Source organism: Phycodurus eques, chromosome 7, assembly GCF_024500275.1.
Source record: "Phycodurus eques isolate BA_2022a chromosome 7, UOR_Pequ_1.1, whole genome shotgun sequence".
Taxonomy (NCBI): Eukaryota; Metazoa; Chordata; class Actinopteri; order Syngnathiformes; family Syngnathidae; genus Phycodurus; species Phycodurus eques.
Window position 1 is genome coordinate 24,686,014 of NC_084531.1, and position 24,446 is coordinate 24,710,459.

Consider the following 24,446-nt stretch of genomic DNA (forward strand, 5'->3'; position numbering starts at 1 on the left):
CTCTGTATCTCTAACAAAAACTAAGGTACTTGACTCTTCAAAGTTGTCCTCCCCAAATGTTATCTTTGTTTATATTCTCAACACATCTGAAGAATAGCCCGGTAAAGCAAAATCTAACAGATCATCCCCTAATCTGCACACCAAAAATCTGCAGAGGTGAAGAAGCCTCCCCATGACAAATGAAATAATCCTGTGTCATGCATTAGAAAATCATTCTCCATATTTTAAGTTGAGGTACTGATTCAGCTCATGTACATGTAGGTTATTATTATTATCATTTTAATTTAGTGCTTGTACTAAGAAGAAGAAGAAAAATACTGTTCCATACAAATACTGTTGCTCGACCTTTATGCTATCAAAACGTGTCCCCATCGCTTTGGTAAGGTTGTGAACTGAGTAATAAAAACATTTTTAAATAAGAGAAGTACACATTGTACCTGTTTTGTTGTTGTTGATTTTTTCCAGATTAGACATTGAATTTTTGAACTCCAGAAGTGGGTGATTTATTTATTTTTAATTTTTTTTAGGCTGGCACAAGACAACACATTTGCCATTATTATTGTTTGTTTAAGACCACACCATCCGAGACAAACACTTTCCCGAGACCAGAACTCACAGAGACCAAGACGAGAACTAGACTTTCGGGAGTTGAGACCAAGTCAACACCAAGACCGAGACAAGCCGATGCCGTGACAAGACCCAAGACTATAAAAAAAAAAAAAAAAAAATGTAAAAACCATAACAAGGTTGAGCAGTTAAAGAGCATTCTCTCTTTAATTTTAATTTTCTTTTAAATACATTTCACAGCCAACAACATGGTGTCTGCAACTCGTTCAAAGCACAAAATGCAAAAATCTAAAATCTTAAAAAAAATTGTGACTAAATTCTTGCAAAAAAATAAAAATAAAAATCCCATTTTCATTTCCATTTTCAACACCGCTTATCCTGGTTAGGGTCGCGGGACGCTGGAGCCTATCCCAGCTGACTTCGGGCGAAAGGCGGACTACACCCTGAACTGGTCGCCAGTCAGTCGCAGGGCACATATAGACACGGACAACCATTCGCACCCACATTCACACCGTCACTGAGTGGGAACTGAACCCACGCTGCCTGCACCAAAGTCAGGCGAGTGTACCGCTACACCATCAGTGACAAAAATAAAAATCATTGCATGTATTTAAAAATCAAGGTTTAAAGGGGATCTTGGTTGCAATTAAGAAACATAAGAGACTGCAGTGATTTGTGACGTAAACGTCCACACTGAGGTCTCATAACAACGGCAATTTAAGGTGGAATTAAAACCTCATTCTTGAAATATTAATCTTAAAAAGACAAATTTTGATTCGTTGGTGTTACTTACAGTTAACGTGAGCTTACCTGTGTTTGTTTTCTTTCAAGATGCCAGTTGATGATCGACGTTGTCCCCACTATTTCAGTCATAAATCTATATAATATAAAGATCTACAGACACAAAGTATTTGTACTTGGTTACTTTCTACCACTAAATAAAATACGTACACACAATAATGTCATGTATATCTACCTTATTCAACAGACACAACAAAACAAATTAAAGTACACACAAATACATAGTAGTATATTAACCTTGAGAAATGTGATAAACAAAGTTGTATTAATAATATCATTAGATAAAAGGGCAATGTATACAGAAAGCAAGTCTCAAACATTGATCGCAAAAAAACTTACTGAGCTTTCTAATACACTAATCTATATTTTCATGGCATATGACTTTCAGTTCTACAGAAGTCAGACTTGATTACATTGATTGACTAAAAGACTTGAATAGCCACTAATACAGTTTGTAGCACAGGATCTTCGTTTTCTGATTCCTCCTTTTGAGCTTCTGATAGACCACAGCAAGAGTAGTGAAGAAGTTACCCATGAACAGAATAAAGAAGCAGAGGCTGCACACCAAGACCTGTAACAGAGTATGCAGGTGAATGACTGCTATGGTTGATTTTTACATCCACGGATAATGGAGAGGCATGTAGATAATGTACAATGAGATTAAAAGGTTTCCTCAAACATTGTAGTGCAATCTCGACAAGCTTTTTATCTTGAAAAGTAAACTTTGAGAAATCCAAACTACATCTCGACATAAGATAAACTCCAAATGGTTGCCTAATTGTGCAGCGAATAAGACATGCCTCTGAATTAATGAGTGTAGATGTTTAATGTCGAAGCAAAGCAATAAGAGGGAGGAGAAAACTGGACTTCGTCAGCGAGCGCTAACCTGCCATTCTTTGCAGGCTGGGAGCTGAGCCATTCTGAAGAGAGAGAGACTATTGAAGAGCTGCCAGAACTACAAGACAAAACAGGAGGTCGTAGGCTTACAACATATCCAACAAATATAAACACACCAAATGTTACACAAAAAATGTAAACCCCTATCAGATCTAATCATGTAAACATGCAGAACGCTGCCAGGAGTCATGTGTATGTGATTGTGGGTATCATACTTTCTCAACCATGACATAGTGTAATTTTTTGATGCAAACTCATGTTGGCCTCATTTAAGGGCATTGCGTAGACAGGATACTCACGTGACCGAAAAACAGGAAGGGCAAAAGAAATGTCAGCCCTTTCCACATCCAGGACTGAAATCCCTCTAAGAATAGAAATCAACCATGTACCTTTAATGCCACTACATGAATCATCTGAATTGTGAAGTATAATTATTTGTACATGGCCTGCAAACAGCGTCTTTATTAGTTGCCCATGCTCTGTGAACCATATTTACCTACAGTAAGGTCCATGTTGTGTCTTTCTCCCAGGGCTCTGAGTCTGTATAGACATCCACTCTGATAATAACACTGTAGACATTGAACAAAACCTGCATGTTCATGTTTACAAGTCAGTGTAAGTAAGACTCTGGTTGGACATACTTTTCCAAAGACTTGACCTTACTTTGATAGAGGGAGTAAGCCAGGAACTGGTTCCTGAATATCTTGTACAAGTTGCCATCTGGCCTTGAGTGCAGAATGGAGGACATTTTAACCATACAGTGCCGGAAAACCTTTGACTTCAAATATAGTCTGTGTGTGTTTAGCATCGGTTGTTCAGGGCTGTCTATTTACCCACCATGTCAGCATTACACCAGACAAAAAAGCTGAGATGTAATGATGGAAAACCCACCAGCCTTTGATTCTATAATGTAGGTGACATATAGAACATGATTTTCCAATATCATTTTTTAAAAGTACAAATGACTTCAGGATTATACATAGGACTGACCTGGAGCCATTGGTGATGAGGATACTTTCCCTGATTGTTAATGTGCAGTAATACCACACCAGCAGGAAGTTGAGAATAGCATCAAGGAATCTGAAGCCATGGAAAAGAAGTGAACACAAATGTATTTTTCAAGGACAACACTTTCGCTGGATGGAAATTCTTACCTGTAGCTCACAAAGAAAAAGCATGTGAAGGAAAACAGCAGCAGCACAACAGTGAGGTACAGCTTGAACGTCTCATACTCGTCTTTGTAGGCAAATCTGATGATGAGGATTCAAAATGTTATTAGCAGAAATAGTCATAACCGCACAGTCTATGTGGACTATATGAAGTTAGTTCGATGCCTCTGGGATCGTCACTGGCTATGTGCCATAGCCTGACCAATAAAAGGTCACCATACAGTTTTAAAAAGGAAAAAAAGAGAAAAAAAACAGCACTCACTTTAACTGTTTGCTGAGCAGAGTGACGTTCACATTTCCGAGAACCAGACTGAGGTACAGCCTGAAATGAAAAAAAAATCATAGTCACCCTCTGTCCTAATTTCTTTCTTTATATAACCAAGAACATGCTGGTAATACAAGAATATAATTGAAACAATTTAATACGAGCATGAACGTGTTTCGGTAGCAATTTTGATACTGTTGAATTTGTCACCCATTTTTCTTGGGGAGGAAGGCTTCCATTTCAAAGAAAGCATTGGTTTGCATCTTTATTTTCTCTTTTATTTCATCAAGGGCATCTTCCTCCGACAGTCCTTTGCTGCACCTGGTCGATTGATATGAAATAAAAACACATGACCAAGGTTGTAGATCACCTATAAATCGCTGTGTTGGTGCCTGTTTGGAAGTTTCCCTCTTCAGCTGCGTGTGTGTGTGTGTGTGTGTGTGTGTTGACAATTACTTTTTCACCAGGGAGTGCATCTCCTTGAGTCGTATCCGTTGAAGGCAAATGGAGGAAGAGCAGCTCTTTTGCAGTTTGGAAATTTCATCCAGTTTTTGGAGGTACGTCCTGTGTGTCTCCTGAACGACAACAAATACAACTGCAGAATATCAATAACCATAGGAAATTATGCCGAACACAGATAACATTCCTCTTGGGAATTATAATCCATAATGCAAACATTTTAATGGTTGCTTTGTTACATATACATAGATTTGTAAGTACATAACTGTGCGCAGGCATGATGTTAAAACTGATGACGGGTTGATTACAGATGGTTACTTACCTGAGCATGCTGATACTCTTCTTCCAGACAGTCCCACTGCTGCAGAACATCTGTTAAACTTTGCGGCGTGTTGAGAGTCATTTGCTGTTCCCTTAAATGTACAGTATTTGTTTTAAATGTAAATGTAATGATTTGTCCACATTAAACGACTAGTACATGATGTGCCGAAGTATTATTCGTCAGGGTGTGTATGTCATTATCAGTATAGTTTATCGCACCAAGTGAACTTTGACTGGTACACGTTGAAAATTCAGACTTGGACATTGTTCCAAGGAAGATCTCTGTTTAGCACTGTGTGCCATTATCGAACACAAAGCTATAAGTGATAGTTAATCTTGACTAAATCAAATAGATGGGGTTTTGAATGATTGACTCATAAGCTTTGAAACATGCAGTACAAAAAAACAAAGAAATGGAAAAACCTACAAAATATAAATATCCCATACAGAAATAGAGTGTATTGCCGGTCCGAAAAGTAGCAGCAACAAGTTCAAACTGTTGTGGAGTGTGTAATGAATCCGTCAACAAATGTAGTCACATTTGCAGTACACTGAGTGGTTTAAATGACCGTTAAATGAAAACAAACCAGACACATTTCGATTGGGTTTAAACTTTAAATCGGAGACTGGGGAAAATAATAACAATAACTGTGTGCCAGTGTTTAGCGTGTCTGCCTCCTTATAATATAGGAGCAGGCTATTGCACCAAATATAGTGGGTTAGGGCCAAGTGAGTACTTGGGCTTGTTTTTTTTAACTCTGCCCAAAAAAATCCAGACAATTGAAATGGGGGAGAAAGAGTTTAATTCAGTAGCATACTCCTTGAGCAGTCACCTTGTCGTGTTGGAGGGGTTTGTGTGTCCCAGTGATCCTAGGAGCTAAGTTGTCTGGGGCTTTATGCCCCTGGCAGGGTCACCCATGACAAACAGGTCCTAGGTGAGGGACCAGACAAAGCACGGCTCAAAGACCCCTAATGATGACGACAAACAATGGACTTCGTTTTCCCTTGCCCGGACGCGGGTCACTGGGGCCCCCCACTGGAGCCAGGCCTGGTGGTGGGGCTCGAAGGCGAGCGCCTGGTGGCCGGGCCTGCACCCATGGGCACAGCCCGAAAGGGTAACGTGGATCCCCCTTCCCATGGGCTCACCACCTGTGGGAGGGGCCATAGGGGTCGGGTGCAGTGTGAGCTGGGCGGTGGCCGAAGGCGGGGACCTTGGCGATCCGATCCCCGGCTACAGAAGCTGGCTCTAGGAACGTGGAATGTCACCTCTCTGGCAGGGAAGGAGCCCGAGCTGGTGTGTGAGGTCGAGAAGTTCCGACTAGATATAGTCGGACTCGCCTCCACACACAGCTTGGGCTCTGGTACCAGTCCTCTCGAGAGGGGTTGGACTCTCTTCCACTCTGGAGTTGCCCACGGTGAGAGGCGCCGAGCAGGTGTGGGTATACTTATTGCCCCCCGGCTCGGCGCCTGTACGTTGGGGTTCACCCCGGTGGACGAGAGGGTAGCCTCCCTCCGCCTTCGGGTGGGGGGACGGGTCCTGACTGTTGTTTGTGCCGATGCACCAAACAGCAGTTCAGAGTACCCTTCCTTTTTGGAGTCCTTGGAGGGGGTGCTGGAGAGCGCTCCCGCTGGGGATTCCATTGTTCTGTTGGGGGACTTCAATGCTCACGTGGGCAATGACAGTGAGACCTGGAAGGGCGTGATTGGGAGGAACGGCCCCCCCGATCAGAACCCGAGCGGTGTTCTGTTATTGGACTTCTGTGCTCGTCATGGATTGTCCATAACGAACACCATGTTCAAGCATAAGGGTGTCCACACGTGCACTTGGCACCAGGACACCCTAGGTCGCAGTTCGATGATCGACTTTGTGGTCGTGTCATTGGACTTGCGGCCACATGTCTTGGACACTCGGGTAAAGAGAGGGGCGGAGCTGTCAACTGATCACCACCTGGTGGTGAGTTGGCTCCGATGGTGGGGGAAGATGCCGGTCCGACGTGGCAGGCCCAAACGTATTGTGAGGGTCTGCTGGGAACGTCTGGCAGAATCCCCTGTCAGAAGGAGTTTCAACTCCCACCTCCGACAGAACTTTGCTCATGTTCCGGGGGAGGCTGGGGACATCGAGTCCGAGTGGACCATGTTCCACGCCTCCATTGCTGAGGCGGCCGACCGGAGCTGTGGCCGTAAGGTGGTCGGTGCCTGTCGTGGCGGCAATCCCCGAACCCGTTGGTGGACACCAACGGTGAGGGATGCCGTCAAGCTGAAGAAGGAGTCCTATTGGGCCTTTTTGGCCTGTGGGACTCCTGAGGCAGCTGATGGGTACCGGCTGGCCAAGCGGAATCCAGCTCTGGTGGTCGCTGAAGCAAAAACTCGGGTATGGGAGGAGTTCGGTGAGGCCATGGAGAAAGACTTCCGGACGGCTTCGAGGAAATTCTGGTCCACCATCCGACGTCTCAGGAGAGGAAAGCAGTGCACCACCAACATTGTGTATAGTGGGGATGGGGCGCTGCTGACCTCGACTCGGGACGTTGTGAGTCGGGGGGGAGAATACTTCGAAGACCTCCTCAATTCCACCGACACGCCTTCCCATGAGGAAGCAGAGTGTGGGTTCTCTGAGGCGGGCTCTCCTATCTCTGGGTTTGAGGTCACCGAGGTAGTTAAAAAGCTCCTCGGTGGCAGGGCCCCGGGGGTGGATGAGATTCGCCCGGAGTTCCTAAAGGCTCTGGATGTTGTGGGGCTGTCCTGGTTGACACGCCTCTGCAACATCGCGTGGACATCGGGGACAGTGCCTCTGGATTGGCAGACTGGGGTGGTGGTCCCCCTTTTTAAGAAGGGGGACCGGAGGGTGTGTTCCAACTACAGGGGGATCACACTGCTCAGCCTCCCTGGTAAGGTCTATTCAGGGATGCTGGAGAGGAGGGTCCGTCGGGAAGTCGAATCTCAGATTCAGGAGGAGCAGTGTGGTTTTCGTCCTGGCCATGGAACAGTGGACCAGCTCTACACCCTCGGCAGGGTCCTCGAGGGTGCATGGGAGTTCGCCCAACCAGTCTACATGTGTTTTGTGGACTTGGAGAAGGCGTTCGACCGTGTCCCTCGGGGAGTCCTGTGGAGGGTGCTTCTGGAGTATGGGGTACCGAACCCCCTGATACGGGCTGTTCGGTCCCTGTACGACCGGAGTCAGAGTTTGGTCCGCATATCCGGCAGTAAGTCGGACTCGTTCCCGGTGAGGGTTGGACTCCGCCAAGGCCGCACTTTGTCGCCGATTCTGTTCATAACTTTTATGGACAGAATTTCTAGCGCAGCCAAGGCGTAGAGGGGGTCCGGTTTGGTGGCCTCAGTATTGCATCTCTGCTTTTTGCTGATGATGTGGTTCTGTTGGCTTCATCAAACCGTGAGCTCCAACTCTCACCGGAGCAGTTTGCAGCCGAGTGTGAAGCGGCTGGGATGAGAATCAGCACCTCCAAATCTGAGACCATGGTCCTCAGTCGGAAAAGGGTGGCATGCCCTCTCCAGGTCGGGGATGAGATCCTTCCCCAAGTGGAGGAGTTCAAGTATCTTGGGGTCTTGATCACGAGTGAGGGAAGAATGGAACGGGAGATCGACAGACGGATCGGTGCAGCGTCTGCAGTGATGCGGACTTTGTATCGGTCCGTTGTGGTAAAGAAGGAGCTAAGCCGAAAGGCGAAGCTATCAATTTACCGGTCGATCTTCGTTCCTACCCTCACCTATGGTCATGAGCTGTGGGTCGTGACCGAAATAACGAGATCCCAGATACAAGCGGTCGAAATGAGTTTCCTCCGCAGGGTGTCTAGGCTCTCCCTTAGAGATAGGGTGAGAAGCTCGGTCATCCGGGAGGATCTCAGAGTAGAGCCGCTGCTCCTCCGCATTGAGAGGTCTTTAATGAATTGGTGGAGGTTGGGTTTTTGCATAGTACTACTGGTTTCTATAAATGCGACAATAATGGTGGATTAAGTTGGTACGTCCCCACTGAAGGCCCAGCCGGGAACAAAAAAACAAAAAAAACTCCTGTTTTTCTGAGTAATTTTTTTGAGGGCTTTGTTTTTCTGACTATTTTTTTCTGTTTTTCTGACTATTTTTTTTCTGCGTTATCGGGACACATCGAACTCATGCGAGAACCAGCGAACTACAAATGACTCTTTGTGGGCTCACTAATGACTCCACTAAATGCTCGCACACCTTCAACCTGCCCATACACGTTTAACTTGCCGGTTCAATTAAGGTGCCTGCGTAATGTCGACAAACTAATAACAATACCATCTATGTGACACAAAGACAGGAGTATCTCACAGTGTCTTAAACCCATATCAAAATAAAACTTGATCAAACTGAATAAGCCGGTCAAGTTGCGTAATACGGATTCCGCAAAGAGTCACTTGCAGTTCGCAGGTTCTCGCGTAAGTTCGATGTGTCCCGATAACTCAGAAAAAAATTAGTCAACAGGTGGGAAAGATTTTTGTCAGAAAATCAGAAAAACAATAGTCAGAAAAACAGAAAAAAATAGTCAGAAAAACAAACCTTCAATAAAAATACTCAGAAAAAGAGTTTTTTTTTTTTTTTTTTATCCAAGTGAATGCAATACGCTTCCGTACACAACTGTGTGAAATTCACTTTACGTTTCTTTCATGGCTGTGAGTCACATGCGCATACCCCATCCATCCGGCAGGGGGTGATAGTGCGCCTTTATGGTGGCTGGTGGCTGAGTTCAACCTCTCAACGTGATTGTGACGCAGCACACGAAGAAGAGAAGCTCCGCACCTTACGCAAACAACCTATACAAGCAAGCACACAAACAGCTGATCGACAATCAACAATAGCGGCGGACAGACCACGACATAAACAGTGTACACGCACCTGGACATTTAACGACTAGAATTTGGACTTAAATGGTCAATGTACAGTTAAAGAAGGCATACTGCCAGACTCTTTTAAGAAAAGGGTAAGCGTCTCAAGATTTGACAAGCTGGACTCGGACGCTAGCAAGCTAATATTACCAAAAACAACGACGCAAAATATGGATTTACACGCTGTTTGAACGCATGGCGCTAGGTTTTTCGTAACAGATCGTAGCTGCGTGTGTGTGGAGGGGGAAAATGTATGGTGCGGTTTACATTGTGTCCACGGTGACCGGCTACGTCCTCACCTCCGCGCTGCTGCTCAAATGTCCAACGCTACTGCACCGCAAGAAGAGAGAGAGGTTCCACAGCAAGCACATTTCTCATCGTGGAGGTAAGAGAGCCGTGGTCATCTCTTTACTAAGCGGCGTGGATGATTTATTTCCTAATAACATTGCAATTCAGTCGCAGGAGATCCTATACAACGGAGAATTAAAAACAAACAAACAACAAAAACAGAGGTGGCAAATTTACTCAGTGCTTAAGTAGAAGACACGTGTTAAAAAAAACAAAGACCCATTTATTTATTTTCTTTTAAATCAGTGCTTGGGCAATGGTTGGCTATGAGGATACTGACCGGGAATCAAACCTGCGTTTGCATGAAAGGCAACAGCATTTAGTACTACTCTACAAGTGCCTGAAATGTACTGTAGTACATTACAAAAGTAAAGAAATATTTTGACGGTCAATTATATACTACCACTTCTCTGCACTAGAAATAGTTTCCCTCATTTATTACGTTCCGTAGTGCTCATACTGAGAAAAAAGAGGGGAAAAAAAGCTCACTAGACTTGCCTGAGGCTTTTATGCCCTCAAAACACAACACATTTGCCACAAATCATTCTTGAAGCTGGCAACATGAAACAATTCTCTTAAATAAGGCCATGAGATTTGGAATATCTTGCACCTCTGAATCTGTCGCTTTGTCATTGTTCATGCCACCCAATTCATGTTGCTCCATATTGATGCTGTCCCTGTTTTTTTTCTTCCTGATAAGTGTCCAAAAACGTAACAAGCAGATTGTACGAAGAGGAAAGTAGAGATATATGTTTGCAAATGTAGGGAGTAGAAGTACAACCCCAATTCCAATGAAGTTGGGATGTTGTCTTAAACATAAATAAAAAGGGAAGACAATGATTTGCAAATCATGTTCAACCTATATTGAATGTTGTTAAAAGAAAAGGTGATGTAACACAGTGGTAAACATGACCCTGTCCCAGCTTTTTTTTTTAGAACATGTTGCAGCCATAAAATTCTAAGTTAATGATTACTTGCTAAAAACAATAAAGTTTTATCAGTTTGAACATTAGATATCTTGTCTTTGTAGTGTATTCAATTACATATGGGTGGAACATGATTTGAAAATCATTGTATTCTGTTTTTATTTATGTTTAACACAATGTCCCAACTTCATTGGAATTGGGGTTGTCAAAAGGCAGCTGAAAAATAAGTACAGATACCTGAAAAATGTACTTGTGTACAGTAGCAACGCGTTTGTACTTTGCTACTTCCCAGTCCCACCACTGATGATAAATCCGTTTTGATTGGCAGTTTGATGTGTTCTTTTGAAAAATATGATTGTTATTCTTGTGGCAGTACTGTGGAATAAAGATGTATCATGCTGAGAGGTATTTCTAATATTTTGGTTGTGTTATACAGCGAAATGAGACAGAAATCAAACAATAGTATTGTGCTACACTTGCAGGAGCAGCCGAGAACCTAGAGAACACAATGGCGGCTTTCAAACAGTAAGTTGAACTTCAAACCGCGGCATCGGGTGAAAGTCTGCAGCTGAAATATGTGTGTGTGTGTGCGCGTGCGTGTGTGTGTGGGTCCACTTAGCGCCGTGGCTTTGGGCACAGACATGTTGGAGCTCGACTGCCACCTGACGAAGGATGAGCAGGTTGTGGTGTCACATGACCCACATCTGCAGCGAGCAACTGGCATTAACGCCTACATCTCCGACATGGCATATGCGGTAAGTACCTGCTTTGGAACATACACGTGTTTATTGTGAAATACGTCAATGTCGCTGTATAGACTTGAGAATAAAGGTTCAAGATGAAATTAATTTATTTATTATTATTTTTGGGTGCATATTTGAACATATAATTCAATCAGCTGATTATAATGATGACCTTTAACCAGAGTTACCATTTGATTTATAGGGCACTCATTGAAATCTCAAATTTATAATTTTTTTTTTTAATCATTACCTCTTAGGAAATATGGAAAATTTAATTTGTTCCAGGTTTAAACTGTTGCCATCATTAAACATTTATCAACTGTACAGGCAATGTTTTAATGAACATTTTAAAATCCTTAACCATCATACAAGTGGAAATAAAATCTGTACAAGTTGCAGTTCAGGTTGCGCGGTCATCATGAAGCATGTATTTGCCATCGCTGGAACCTGTGGCATCTTGAACTGTACTAATTCTATTATGTTGGTTGCCTCAAATAAATTAACCATAATACAGGATTAAAAACACCACTCAGTATCTGATTTATTTATAGTTAATTAATTAGTAGTAGTAGTCTATGTTGCAATCCATCCATCCATTCTCTGAACCGCTTATACTCACAGTTAAACAAAAGTAAAGTATTATTTTTGCAAAAGACTTGTAGATTGTACTTAATGTTGTGGCCTATTGTGGGTCTATTTTGTACCTATTTAGAGATCGTAACATTTTAAAGATTGAATCCGTCATTCTTTATTCCAGCCTTTTATATTCCCCGTGGATTGTTTTGGACTGTTCACTTTTTCAAATATTCTGTCCTGATATGAACACACACGCACACGCACACACACACGAAGCCATAGAAAAAGCAAAGAGACTTGTAGTTTTCAGAGAGAGAGGCCCATTATCATTACCTTCTTTCCTGATTGGCTGGGAGAAATCACATGGTTCTTAAGCTTTATAGTACTGAGTTAACAATTGTGGTACCTTGCACTATGAAGACCTATTCTACCGCTTGTGCTCATTATTGTGTGACAATTTGACTTTTCAATTTCAATGTTATGTCAGCAATACGGTCAAATCGCAAGATATAAGCAAAGACCCTGACCCTTGCAATTGACTGCCAGCCGAGATACATAGTCTCTCCGGCGTGTCCTGGGTCGTCCCGGGGGTCTCCTCCCGGTGGTACGTGCCCGGAACACCTCACCGGGGAGGCGTCCGGGAGGCATCAGAATCAGATACCCCAGCCACCTCATCTGGCTCCTCTCGATGTGAAGGAGCAGCGGCTCTACTCTGAGATCCTCCAGGATGACCGAGCTTCTCACCCTACCTCTAAGGGAGAGCCCGGACACCCTGCGGAGGAAACTCATTTCGGCCGCTGGTATCCGGGATCTTGTTCTTTCGGTCACGACCCACAGCTCGTGCCCATAGATGAGGGTAGGAACTTAGATCGACCGGTAAATCAAGAGCTTCGCCTTTCGGCTTAGCTCCTTATTTACCACATCGGACGATACAAAGTCCGCATCACTGCAGACGCTGCACCGATCCGCCTGTCGATCTTCCGTTCCATTCTTCCCTCACTTGTGAACAAGACCCCAAGATACTTGAACTCCTCCACTTGGGGCAGGATCTCATCCCCGACCCGGAAAGGGCACGCCACCCTTTTCCGACTGAGGACCATGGTCTCAGATTTGAAGTTGCTGATTCTCATCCCAGTCGCTTCACACTCGGCTGAAAACCGCTCCAGTGAGATTTGGAGATCACGGCTTGATGAAGCGAACAGAACCACATCATCTGCAAAAAGCAGAGATGCAATTCTGAGGCCACCAAAGTATGCCTCAGCTACGCCTAGAAATTCTGTCCATAAAAGTTATGAACAGACTCGGCAGCCTTGGCAGAGTCCAACCCTCACCCTTGAGTCCGACTTACTGCCAGCAATGCGGACCAAGTTCTCACACCGGTTGTACAGGGACCGAACAGCCCGTATCAAGGGGTTCGGTACCCCATACTCCCGAAGCAACCCCCACAGGACCCCCCAAGGGACATGGTCGAACACCTTCTCCAAGTCCACAAAACACATGTAGACTGGTTGGCAAAGGGCAACCTTGGCGTAGTCCAATCCTCACCGGAAACGAGTCCGACATACTCCCGACAATGTAATGACCTCAACCCCAGAGATAGAGAGAGAACACAGACTTTGCTTCCTCATGGTAAGGCATGTCAGTGGCATTGAGGAGGTCTTCGAAGTATTCTCTCCACCGACTCACAACGTCCCGAGTCGAGGTCAGCAGCGCCCCATCCCCACTATACACAGTGTTGGTGGTGCACTGCTTTCCCCTCCTGAGACGCCGGATGGTGGACCAGAATTTCCTCGAAGCGGTCCGGAAGTCTTTCTCCATGGTCTCCCCGAACTCCTGCCATACCCGGGTTTTTGCCTCAGCGACCACCAAAGCTGCATTCCGCTTGGGCAGCCGGTACCCATCAGCTGCCTCAGGAGTACCACAGGTCAAAAAGTCCCGATAGGACTCCTTCTTCAGCTTGACTGCATCCCTCACCATTGGTGTCCACCAACGGGTTCGGGGATTTCCGCTACGACAGACACAGACTACCTTACGGCCACAGCTCCGGTCGGCCGCCTCGGCGATAGAGGCGCAGAACATGGTCCACTCAGACTCAATGTCCCCCGCTTCCCCGGAGACGTGGGTGAAGTTCTGCCGGAGGGGATCTTGCCAGACGTTCCCAGCAGACCCTCACGGTACGTTTGGGCCTGCCAGGTCCGGCATCTTCCCCCACCATCGGAGCCAACTCACCACCAGGTGGTGATCAGTTGATCTGCCCCTCTCTTCGCCCGAGTGTCCAAGACATGCGGCCGCAAGTCCAATGACACGACCACAAAGTCGATCATCGAACTGTGACCTAGGGAGTCCTGGTGCCAAGTGCACGTGTGGACACCCTTATGCTTGAACATGGTGTTCGTTATGGACAATCCGTGATGAGCACAGCAGTCCAATAACAGAACACCGCTCAGGTTCTGATCGGGAGGGGGGGGGGGGGGGGGGGGCGTTCCTGCCCTGTCATGCCTTCTTAATATTGATGACAGCCAATATTAAGAAGGCATGAAAGGGAAGGAACGGCACCCACTCATTCACTTCACCTCCATATTTGGCCTTAAGTCTCCACTCCTGCTCCACTGTCTGCTGTTTGCTCTGTGCAGGAGTTGCCGCCATACCTCTGCAAACTGGCTGTAACCTTTCAAAGGGGTGAGTGTCTCCGGCTGGTGCACTCCCATGCACACTCGCTAGTCACGTGGAGCAATTAATCCGACGGGTGACAATGTAAAACGATAAACATCCCACGCAGGCTCCATTACATAATTACAATCATTTTTTTATTGCGAGGAGTGGCCTTGACCGTCACGTCGTCTGACGCTGACCCTGTTCTCGACTTGTCCTTGTGCGCCCAGAGTGTTTTTGCGAGGCGGGAGAGGACAAACGCATTCCTCTGCTCAAGGATGTTTTCGAAGCATTTCCCAACACCCCTGTCAACATTGACATCAAGGTCGACGACGACACACTCATCAAGAAGGTGTGTACGTGCGTGCCTGGCCATCTATGCTGCACTACAGCTTTTTAATTTTGTTTGCTACCGCTGTATGTCAGTGTCATAGACACAATCCAATTCTAAATTCAGATTATGTTTTGAAAATGTATTTGCGCGGCAGGTGTCCGAGCTGGTCGCAAAATATGACAGAGAGCATTTTACGGTATGGGGCAATGCCAGCAACCAGATCGTCAGGAAATGTTACAAAGAGGTATGTTTTCTGTTTCCACGTCACCATTCAGTAGAATTTTGTATGGTAATTTCAAGACAAATCATTCCCAGAGTTCCCAGTAATTCCTGACTATCTTGGATTCATGTTTTGCAGAACCCTCGCATTCCTGTGTTGTTTAGCTTTCTCAGAGTGTTGCAGTTGTTGGGCCTCTTCTATACCGGCCTGCTGCCTTTTGTTCCCTTAAAGGAACAGTTCTTGGAGATCCCAATGCCCAATATTGTTAACAAGTAAGTAAATATGTATGTATGGAAAAGTAGAACACGATGTAATTTTTGTTTGGACATAAAACACAGGTAGACTCCAATAAGATGTAGAAACGTTTTAAACAACGATCTGTGGAAACGGGATGCTCTAAGCCAGGGGTGTCAAACAAATTTTTGTCACGGCCCACAATCGGACCTATGACTTCCCTCGGCGGGTCGCTACAGCTGTGGACCCATATAAATGAAAGATTACCTCACATACTGTAATTACAGTATACACAACACATTGATGAATAACCAGTTTTGAAATCAGAAGCCTATAAAAACATGTTTTTCCAACTATTAAATGTATTTTCAAAAGGTGAATTGGTAACAAAAAATGCTTGTAAACATCTCAATGGTATTACACCAGTACACAATTAGCGATTTTGATTTGTTTCGCGGGCCACATAAAATGATGCGGCGGGCCGGATCTGGCCCCTGGGCCACCAGTTTGACGCCTGTGCTCTAAGCTTAGTTTTGAGCTTCACTGCAAAGGTTGTCACTACTTGTGTGCAAGTGATTTCTTAGTTTTTTATTTTTAATTCATTTGCAAAAATCTAAATAAAAAAAAACAAAAAAGGAACTTGGGACATGTTGACGTTATGGGATGTTGTGCGTAGAATTTTGAGGGGGGAAAAATGGTTGAATCCATTACGGAATGAGACTGTAACATAAAATTTGGAATAAGTGAAGCGCTGTGAATACTTTCCAGATGCAGTGTAAGTAGAAACACATCAGAAGCAGATAGCATCAGTCAACAAATTCTCATTGGATCACATAAGGTCAAAAAGCTTGTTATTTTTACTCTTAACTGATTCATGGGCTTATTCTGCACATGTGCAGCATCGGAATTCATTCTGCCTGTGACACAGTGACTGAACTAAGTAAATCCATCCATTTTACGTCCCGTGTTCGGGTCACTAGGCAACAGTCTGAGTCCAGAGTTCCCTCTCGCTATCCATATCTTTTAACTACACAGAGAAAACATCGAGGCGCTCTCTTTGTGATGAGCGAGCTTCTGTGTCTGCAGCAACCCAGACAATCTACGGAGGAAACGTGCTGCGTCTATCTCATCTTTCTGGTCACTACAAGCTGAAAGTGGCCAACCAAGCAACCCAGATTGCCAAAGCTTGTGACCATAAGTGAGAGTGAGAACGTAGATTGACTGACAGATTGGTCTCTTCTTCTCTTTAGTCCTCCTTATAGAGTCAGGCTTCTTAAATCCAAAAGCTAAGCAAGCCAAGATGTAGGCAGCTGTGTCACATTGAAGGAAATATTTGATACTTTGTATTTCTGTCTTAACTCACCTTAAAAGTAAGTACACCTCAGCAATGTATTTAATTTAAACAGTCTATTTAATGCTCCAGTCAAATAATCACTTAATTTCTAAAAAACAACAACATAGTTTGTATGTTTTTCCATATGCTGGAAAATGTTCATTAACTTAATTATATCCAAGTCGTGACCTAGCATTATGGAACAGAAAAGCTCAGTAGACCTACACGCTACCACCAACATTTTTTCCAAGAATGCTAACTTACTTCTACTTTGAAGTAATGTCAATTCATTTGTACAGCAAAAAAAGTGGAGAACATCACAACTTGCAATTTTCAAATGTCAAGAGATAACGAGACCTCCATCGCTGGAAAGCTTGCATTTTTTAAATAACCACTCGGAAAAGCAAGAACATACACTTGCAGCCATTTGACTGTTACTTCTACCGATGACAATCTTCTCCCAAATACGAAGATCTTTGAACAGCGAAGATGTCATACTTCCTTGACATCGCTAACTCCTCAATGCAACGTTTCTTTTTGAGGCAAATCTTTGAAGACCCCTTATGTCTCCACAGGATGTTGCAAATGATTGTTTTTTTTTTTTCATGATCCCGGTAACGCGTTACTCCAAAAATACTGCCATTTTGAATAACGAGCAAAGTAACGCGTTACTGGTGATTCGAACAAAGAGAAGTCCAGCTGCACAGAAGCATTTAACTGAGACCACTTTTTTTTTCTTCCAACAAATAGAAGAAATCGATTGGGAAGTGATTGTTTATTACACAATGCACAGTGACGGTGCAGTAGCATAAAAGTGCAAAGAAATGCACGATTTCACTTTCGCCACACTATTTTTGTTATTTTCCTTAGTAAAAAGTGCATTTGATTGTTGTTACTTTTTTTAAATTTACACTTTAAGAATACAGTTTAACTGACGTGTTAAGCGCACAATACATTGGGGGTTAATCATTCATACCGAGGTGCGCGGTCATAAGTTGGTCATGGAGGGTAAAGACCGACTCACTGAAGGACTTGCATCCATCCATCCATCCATTTTCGACCGCTTAGCCGAGGTCGGGTCGCGGGGGCAGTAGCTTTAGCAAGGACGCCCAGACTTCGCTTAAATAATATTTACAATGAAAATTGAGAACTTTCAACTTTGTCTGGAGTCTGGACTGTGAGCTGGTTGAACGCGCTGCACGGCTGACATCATGTAGTAAGTGCCCCTCCCGCACCCCCCAATCACCCACAGCTTTGCTAGTTAAAGAGCTGTTACTGGGAGCGAAAACGTTTTCTCGCTCTTGGCATCAAAATTACTGTGGTTGGAGCGATGGTGTGTGCGTGTTTATGTGTCACTCTCATGTTTACGGACACGCACACACAGTTGCCTTCATGGACCACAATCAGCATCTATCTATTTATCAGTTACAAGTCATTAGAGAAGTGTACTGAGAATAGTGTGCTTATTTACATTTAGGTACTTACTGAACTGTGTTAGCATGTTAAGTCTGCACTAAGTTGCTGATTTAATGTGGCTTCAACTACCCTAATGTTTATGTTATTGGTTTATGTTGATGACATCAGTCTGTAACTTGTGTGGCGTACATTAATTACCAAGCAATGGGCTCGGTTAAGCTAATGCTTTTTTTGTATTGTGGCTAAGTGATATTCCTGCCACTTGGCAGCTGCTGGAAGAAACTAAAAAGTTACTTTTTTCCAACTTTTTGAAATCAAGTAATCAGTAAAGTAACTTAGTTACTTTTAAGATCAAGTAATCACTGAAGTAACTTTTCAAGGTAACTGTGGCAACACTGCATGATGCCAATCGAAAACCATTTAACAGTAATTTTTCTTTTTTTGGGGACATCTGCCTCACAGTTCTGGAGACTGATTCAAATCTGGCCCCGCATGTATGGAGTTTGCATGTTCTCCCCGTGCCTGCGTGGGTTTTCTCCGGGTACTCCGGTTTCCTCCCACATCCCAAAAACATGCACGGTTGGTTAATTGAGGACTCTAAATTGCCCGTAGGAGTGAATGTGAGTGCGAATGGGTGTTTTGTTTGTATGTGCCCTGCGATTGGCTGGCGACCAGTTCAGGGTGTCCCCTTGATCACAAAAGTTCGCCCACCTGTGCCCTTGTATGAATTGAGCATTATTGTTATTTTTGTTACTGGCATCCAAATTATTTGTATTTTATTTATTTATTTATTTTTTAAATCTGTTTTTCTTCTTTACAGACTTTATGATCCAAACAGAATAACCAAGAGTCAGCGTCTCATTACCTGGCTTGCAGACAGGTGAGTCACTCATCACCTTTGGCAGTCAGTCAATAAATGAACTTTGTGACTTCTCGTTGTACGTGTGTATAGTGACGATAAAAGGCTTTGTTTTCTATTGTGACTGATTATGATTTGGGATTTCTGGTCCCCTCCTCAAGTCCATACTTGCTAAGGCGCCTTTTTTTTTTAAATCTAATGCTGGTACCCACTATATTTATTGCATAATCTTATTTTACTTTGTAGCTTGTTGATGAGGAAAGCTCTCTTCCAGCATCTGACTGCGAGGGGAATACAGGTGAGAATGAATCAATTAATTTGATCCGTCACTTCTACGTTATTGTGCCCAAAGTGATTGTGAGTACAATGTCACACACACCTTTTTTTTTTTTTTTTTTTTTTAACCCACATCATGAAATCAGCCATTCCAGTACAAATAAAACTGACATGAAAAAAATAGTTTCCTGAGATGGTCAAATACACATGTGGAGTAGTTCAATATGTCTATTATCAAAAAGAAAAAAAAGACACAGGTTTATTTTAGAGAGTTACAACAAGCAAATGGCACTGATTTGGTGCAATGGGCCAGGTGCTATTTGTCATGCATTCAACGACGACAGTAAATCTGTATGTATGTTCAGAAATACCGTAGCGTACTACAACTGTTGTGTCTGGTTTCAGGTGTACATTTGGGTGCTGAATGATGAAGAAGACTTCCAGAGGGCATTTGATTTGGGAGCCACAGGAGTTATGACAGATTTTCCCACCAGGCTTAAAGACTTTTTGGATCGGAATGGCCTTTCCAAGCCTCAGTGACTTCCCTACAGCCACTCAGTTCCCTCATAATTGAGATAATATTGGGTTTCAGCATTACAAGTTTTTTCCACTACCAATAACTTTGAACCAAAAAAAAATATTAATTGAGGTTCTCTATTTAATCTGCATTTCATTTTCTATTATCATTACAACAGAAGCTTGATCACTTGAAACTTGAATGTACAACCCCAATTCCAATGACCTTGGGTCGTTGTGTTAAACATAAATAAAAACAGAATACAATGATTTGCACATCATGTTCAACCTATATTTAATTGAATACACTACAAACAAGATATTTAATGTTCAAACTGATAAACTTTGTTTTTAGGAAATAATTACTAACTTAGAATTTTATGGCTGCAACGCGTTCCAAAAAAGCTGGGACAGGGTCATGTTTACCACTATGTTACATCACCTTTTCTTTTAACAACATTCAACAAATGTTTGGGAACTGAGGACACTACTTGTTGAAGCTTTGTAGGTGGAATTATTTCCCATTCTTGCTTGATGTACAGCTTGAGTTGTTCAACAGTCCAGGGTCTCCGTTGTCGTATTTTAGGCTTCATAATGCGCCACGCGTTTTCAATGGGAGACAGGTCTGGACTGTAGACAGGCCAGTCTAGTACCCGCACTCTTTTACTACAAAGCCACGCTGTTGTAACACGTGCAGAATGTGGTTTGGCATTGTCTTGCTGAAATAAGCAGGGGCGTCCATGAAAAAGCTGCTTGGATGGCAGCATATGTTTCTCCAAAACGTGTATGTACCTTTCAGCATTAATGGTGCCTTCACAGATGTGTAAATTACCCATGCCATTGGCACTAACACAGCCCCGTACCATCACAGATGCTGGCTTTTCAACTTTGCGTCCATAACAGTCCGGATGGTTCTTTTCCTCTTTGGCCCGGAGGTCACGACGTCCACAATTTCCAAAAACTATTTGAAATGTGGACTCGTTGGACTACAGAACACTTGCCCACTTTGCATCACTCCATCTTAGATGAGCTCGGGCCCAGAGAAGCCGGCGACGTTTCTGGGTGTTGTTGATAAATGGCTTTTGCTTTGCATTGTAGAGTTTCAAGTTGCACTTACAGATGTTGCACCGAACTGTATTTACTGACATTGGTTTTCTGAAGTGTTCCTGAGCCCATGTCGTGAGATCCTTTACACATTGATGTCGGTTTTTGATGCAGTGGTGCCTGAGGGATCGAAGGCCACGGCCATTTGATGCTGGTTTTTGGCCTTGCCGCTTACATGCAGTGATTTCTCCAGATTCTCTGAACCTTTTGATGATGATATGGACCGTAGATGATGAAATCCCTAATTTCCTTGGAATTGTACGTTGAGGAACATTGTCCTTAAACTGTTCGACTATTTTCTCACACCCTTGTTCACAAAGAGGTGAACCTCGCCCCATCTTTGCTTGTGAATGACTGAGCAAATCAGGGAAGCTCCTTTTATACCCAATCATGGCACCTCCCTGTTCCCAATTAGCCTGTTCACCTGTGGGATGTTCCAAACAGGTGTTTGATGAGCATTCCTCAACTTTCTCAGTCTTTTTTGCCACCTCTCCCATCTTTTTTGGAACCTGTTGCAGCCATAAAATTAAAAGTTAATGATTATTTGCTAAAAACGTTTACCAGTTTGAACATTAAATATCTTATCTTTGTAGTGTATTCAATTAAAAATAGGTTGAACATGATTTGCAAATCATTGTATTCTGTTTTTATTTGTTTAACACAACGTCCCAAGGTCATTGGAATTGGGGTTGTATTTGTGACATTTGCCGTAGACCTGCACTACTTATTAAATGTTCAATATTGGACGTTAATACCAGCAGATGCAGCTGCCAATAACAATTTACCTCATGTCTTATTTCATGGAAGATACTCTGTATTTGGTCCCTTTTTAAAATTTGTCTCCATACGTGTGCACTGATAGCAATGTTTGCCTGAATACATAAAATTTTAAAATCTAGTAAGCCATTTGCATGAGCAAGAATATTTTTACGTGTTTTTATTTTTTTAATGAGTTTCACTATTGTCTTTTTTCACATTTAAGAAATATCATTTTGTAATTTAAATACAACAAAGAGCTAGAGACATGATGATTGACTTTGCGGATAATCAACTTGATGATTATCAAACTACTGATATTCTCCAATCCAGATGTGTGACGAAACATCTTGTGGCATTATTGAATGTAGCATTGGATGAATTTTTGCCATTTGCTGTTTATTGTTTTTGGTGAGATTAGCTAGTACAAGTATTCAGATAGCAGATCTGAAAGCAAATGAAATTGGCTGTACATTATTTGTATGAAGTCATTTTTGCATGCACGATTATTTACTGTTGTGTTTTTGTAACTTGACCTCAATGTTGACAATTTCATTTATTTTTCATGTTTAATTTACATAAGTGACAAGAGCTGTGTTGTAGCTCACCTATTTTGTAGAAATAATAAAATGTAGACTTTGAACTATTTCTGACAGAAGCAAAGTCTTTTTTTTCCACCCAGTGTACATATAATTGTACACCTGCAAAAACTAGGCGGCACGGTGGACGACTGGTTAGAGCGTCAGCCTCAGAGTTCTGAGGACCCGGGTTCTGTTTGTATGTGCCCTGCGATTGGCTGGCAAACAGTTCAGGGTGTACCCCGCCTCCTGCCCGATGACAGCTGGGATAGGCTCCAGCACGCCCGCGACCCTAGTGAGGAGAAGCGGCTCAGAAAATGGATGGATGGATGCAAAAACTATTATTTTCCAATTATCTTGAAACATTAGTGGCACCTCTCCAGACACTGGTAACGTGTTTCGCCACAAGGGGGAGACAGCAAGTTGCACTCAGGAGTCTTGAGTACAGTACAGTACTGATGGCGAATAATGCGTCATTTCCACTGAAAACACGTTTTGATTTTCTTTATAAAAATGTTTATTTACACCGACAGAAAACGATTCTTTGTAAATCTACACTTCCAAAATATACATTGCTTCATTTTCTAGATGATTCGGTCAAACGTGAACCGACAGTGAGAGAACTTCTCTGAACCAATGAGCGCAGTGTTGCTATGCTGTATCACTTATATGATTGGCCTATTGGCACGCCAATCATTATTCAGCCCACCTATTGCCAAAGAAATAACAGTCGGACTAGGAGGATTAACCTTCATCGAAGTTTTGTTTACGTTTTAAATATGAAGGTTTTGACAGGTGTTGGCTTTCATATTGTACACGATGAGCGATGCTAGATGTCATTCAGCGTTGTAGCCACCGCTTATCTATTCTTATACAGCAGTTTTTTTGGTTTGTTTTTGGCTTTTACAGCGAAGGCGGCAGTCGGGCGAACGTAACTATCTCGCTGCGGCTGGCAGCTGGTCCTGCAAACTGTGCTGGGCATCGTTGCGCGTCAAAACATTGCGTCCGTCTGTGCACGACTTGCCAGCTCCCACCAGACAGCAGGAGACAAGCGACGAGAAGACGGTTTTTGTTTTTTTGGGGTTTTTTTTTTGCCTAGGAAGAAACGCCCATAAACGTTTACAATTGGCAGTGCCACGAAGAAAACGAGGAGGTGCGACATTTTTCAGGCTACACGGAGGTCCCCCTTTTTTCTCCCCATCAAAGGTGAAACTATTTTCTATGCGTATTTTCTATCACTTTGGTGCATTTCTTGTTTCTTCTTACTGCATTTACTCACTGCTATTCTCTGGCTCTTATTCCAGTGTCGAATTAATCTTATAAAGTCTGTGTTGTTTGATATTTATCAACACAGTCGGCACGCTGAGATTGCCCATAAGAGTAACTATGTATTGATTGGATTATGACTTTCCCGTGCATTGACGTATTTGGACGTTTAAAACGTGCTTTCCCTCTGTCATCGACTTCATCCTCGCATGTTGTTTTGTGTGTGCGTGTGTGTGTGCGTGTGACGCCTGTCTGGCCCGGGAGCGTACGCGCGCCACAGCTCCGCGTGCACGCGCCCCATTTGTCGTGAACGCCATTTACGTTTTGCATCGCGTCGACCGCGCATGATCGATGCAGGTTAGCCGATGACCCTCTCACGTGACGTGCGGGGTCACTGCAGAGTTTCGAGAGGGTGTAGGATGGCAGTGCGCGCGCGCGCAGGATTGCTGAGCTCAGGCATCCCTGCCATCTGGGTAAAGTTCTGGCCCAGATAAAGTGTGCCACTGCCTGTGACCTGATTCATACAGTAGGCAACACAGACACACACACACACACACACACACACACACGCGCGCGGCAGGCCGTCAGCCTCCCCACCAATTCATAATTTTCTGTTTATTGGTGTGTAACTCATTGGCTTTGAGTTTTAGGTCACCGCAAAAGTTGCAGCCTTGCAATCTTTTTAGCATCGGTGTCATTATGAGCACATGCAGTATCTCACAAAAGTGAGTACCGTAATTTCTCGTGTATAATGCGCACCCCCCCCCCCCCAAAAAAAGTTGTCAAAATCAATAGTGTGCATTATACATAGGTATAGGGGAAAAGGGAAAAAAAAAACCATTCCCATTTTATAAATGTATGCCGGCATCTAGAGGTTAAGAAAAAGCTTAACATTTTCATTCCAATATGCCTCCGCCCCCGAGAGGTTATGAAAAAGTTGTAGACTTTCATTCTGGTATGCCACCGCCACC

At 43.5% G+C, this 24,446-nt stretch overlaps 3 protein-coding genes and 1 long non-coding RNA gene across 7 annotated transcripts in view; 3 read left to right on the forward strand and 1 right to left on the reverse strand.

Moving 5' to 3' along the window:
- Window positions 1-808: 808 nt before the first annotated feature.
- LOC133404899 (ion channel TACAN-like) lies at window positions 809-9,683 on the reverse strand. 3 transcript variants are annotated; one of them, XM_061681396.1, is made up of 14 exons: window positions 9,638-9,683; window positions 9,145-9,266; window positions 4,481-4,571; window positions 4,156-4,274; window positions 3,910-4,020; window positions 3,697-3,756; window positions 3,420-3,515; window positions 3,256-3,345; window positions 3,103-3,168; window positions 2,929-2,990; window positions 2,762-2,854; window positions 2,565-2,629; window positions 2,255-2,323; window positions 809-1,939 (listed from the first exon to the last, which is right to left on the reverse strand). In XM_061681396.1, the coding sequence occupies exons 2-14, from the start codon at window positions 9,147-9,149 to the stop codon at window positions 1,811-1,813; spliced, it is 1,056 nt and encodes a 351-aa protein (XP_061537380.1). In that variant the 5' UTR covers window positions 9,150-9,266; window positions 9,638-9,683; the 3' UTR covers window positions 809-1,810. The 3 variants fall into 3 exon arrangements, with proteins under 3 accessions (XP_061537380.1, XP_061537378.1, XP_061537381.1); XM_061681394.1 differs by having other exon boundaries at window positions 3,103-3,345; XM_061681397.1 differs by having other exon boundaries at window positions 1,851-1,939; window positions 2,762-2,834; window positions 3,103-3,345.
- On the forward strand, window positions 3,999-4,640 carry LOC133404901 (uncharacterized). The gene is made up of 2 exons (XR_009768888.1): window positions 3,999-4,256; window positions 4,469-4,640. It is a non-coding gene; the product is annotated as an uncharacterized LOC133404901 (long non-coding RNA).
- Window positions 9,227-22,269, forward strand: gdpd1 (glycerophosphodiester phosphodiesterase domain containing 1). The gene is made up of 10 exons (XM_061681398.1): window positions 9,227-9,723; window positions 11,095-11,137; window positions 11,232-11,367; window positions 14,565-14,610; window positions 14,814-14,935; window positions 15,072-15,161; window positions 15,276-15,409; window positions 18,941-19,000; window positions 19,226-19,277; window positions 19,661-22,269. The coding sequence occupies exons 1-10, from the start codon at window positions 9,588-9,590 to the stop codon at window positions 19,793-19,795; spliced, it is 954 nt and encodes a 317-aa protein (XP_061537382.1). The 5' UTR covers window positions 9,227-9,587; the 3' UTR covers window positions 19,796-22,269.
- A 1,042-nt stretch (window positions 22,270-23,311) lies between these two features.
- The window catches only part of LOC133405557 (protein yippee-like 2), a 29,149-nt gene continuing 28,014 nt past the window's right edge, over window positions 23,312-24,446 (forward strand). For both annotated transcript variants that reach the window (XM_061682632.1, XM_061682633.1), the window contains exon 1: window positions 23,312-23,415. The gene's annotated coding sequence lies outside the window, so the exon portion shown is untranslated. The remainder of the gene's footprint in view (window positions 23,416-24,446) is intronic.

What these genes read in the sequence shown, in the direction of transcription:
- LOC133404899 (XM_061681394.1), bottom strand. An exon ending in AAGAGTATCAGCATGCTCAG is followed by an intron (nt 4,275 to 4,480) that starts GTAAGTAACCAT and finishes GTTGTCGTTCAG; the next exon opens with GAGACACACAGGACGTACCT. An exon ending in CAGCCTGCAAAGAATGGCAG is followed by an intron (nt 1,940 to 2,254) that starts GTTAGCGCTCGC and finishes ACTCTGTTACAG; the next exon opens with GTCTTGGTGTGCAGCCTCTG.
- gdpd1 (XM_061681398.1), top strand. Translation starts at nt 9,588, where the DNA reads ATGTATGGTGCGGTTTACATTGTGTCCACGGTGACCGGCTACGTCCTC. An exon ending in GCACATTTCTCATCGTGGAG is followed by an intron (nt 9,724 to 11,094) that starts GTAAGAGAGCCG and finishes CTACACTTGCAG; the next exon opens with GAGCAGCCGAGAACCTAGAG. An exon ending in GGCTGTAACCTTTCAAAGGG is followed by an intron (nt 14,611 to 14,813) that starts GTGAGTGTCTCC and finishes TTGTGCGCCCAG; the next exon opens with AGTGTTTTTGCGAGGCGGGA.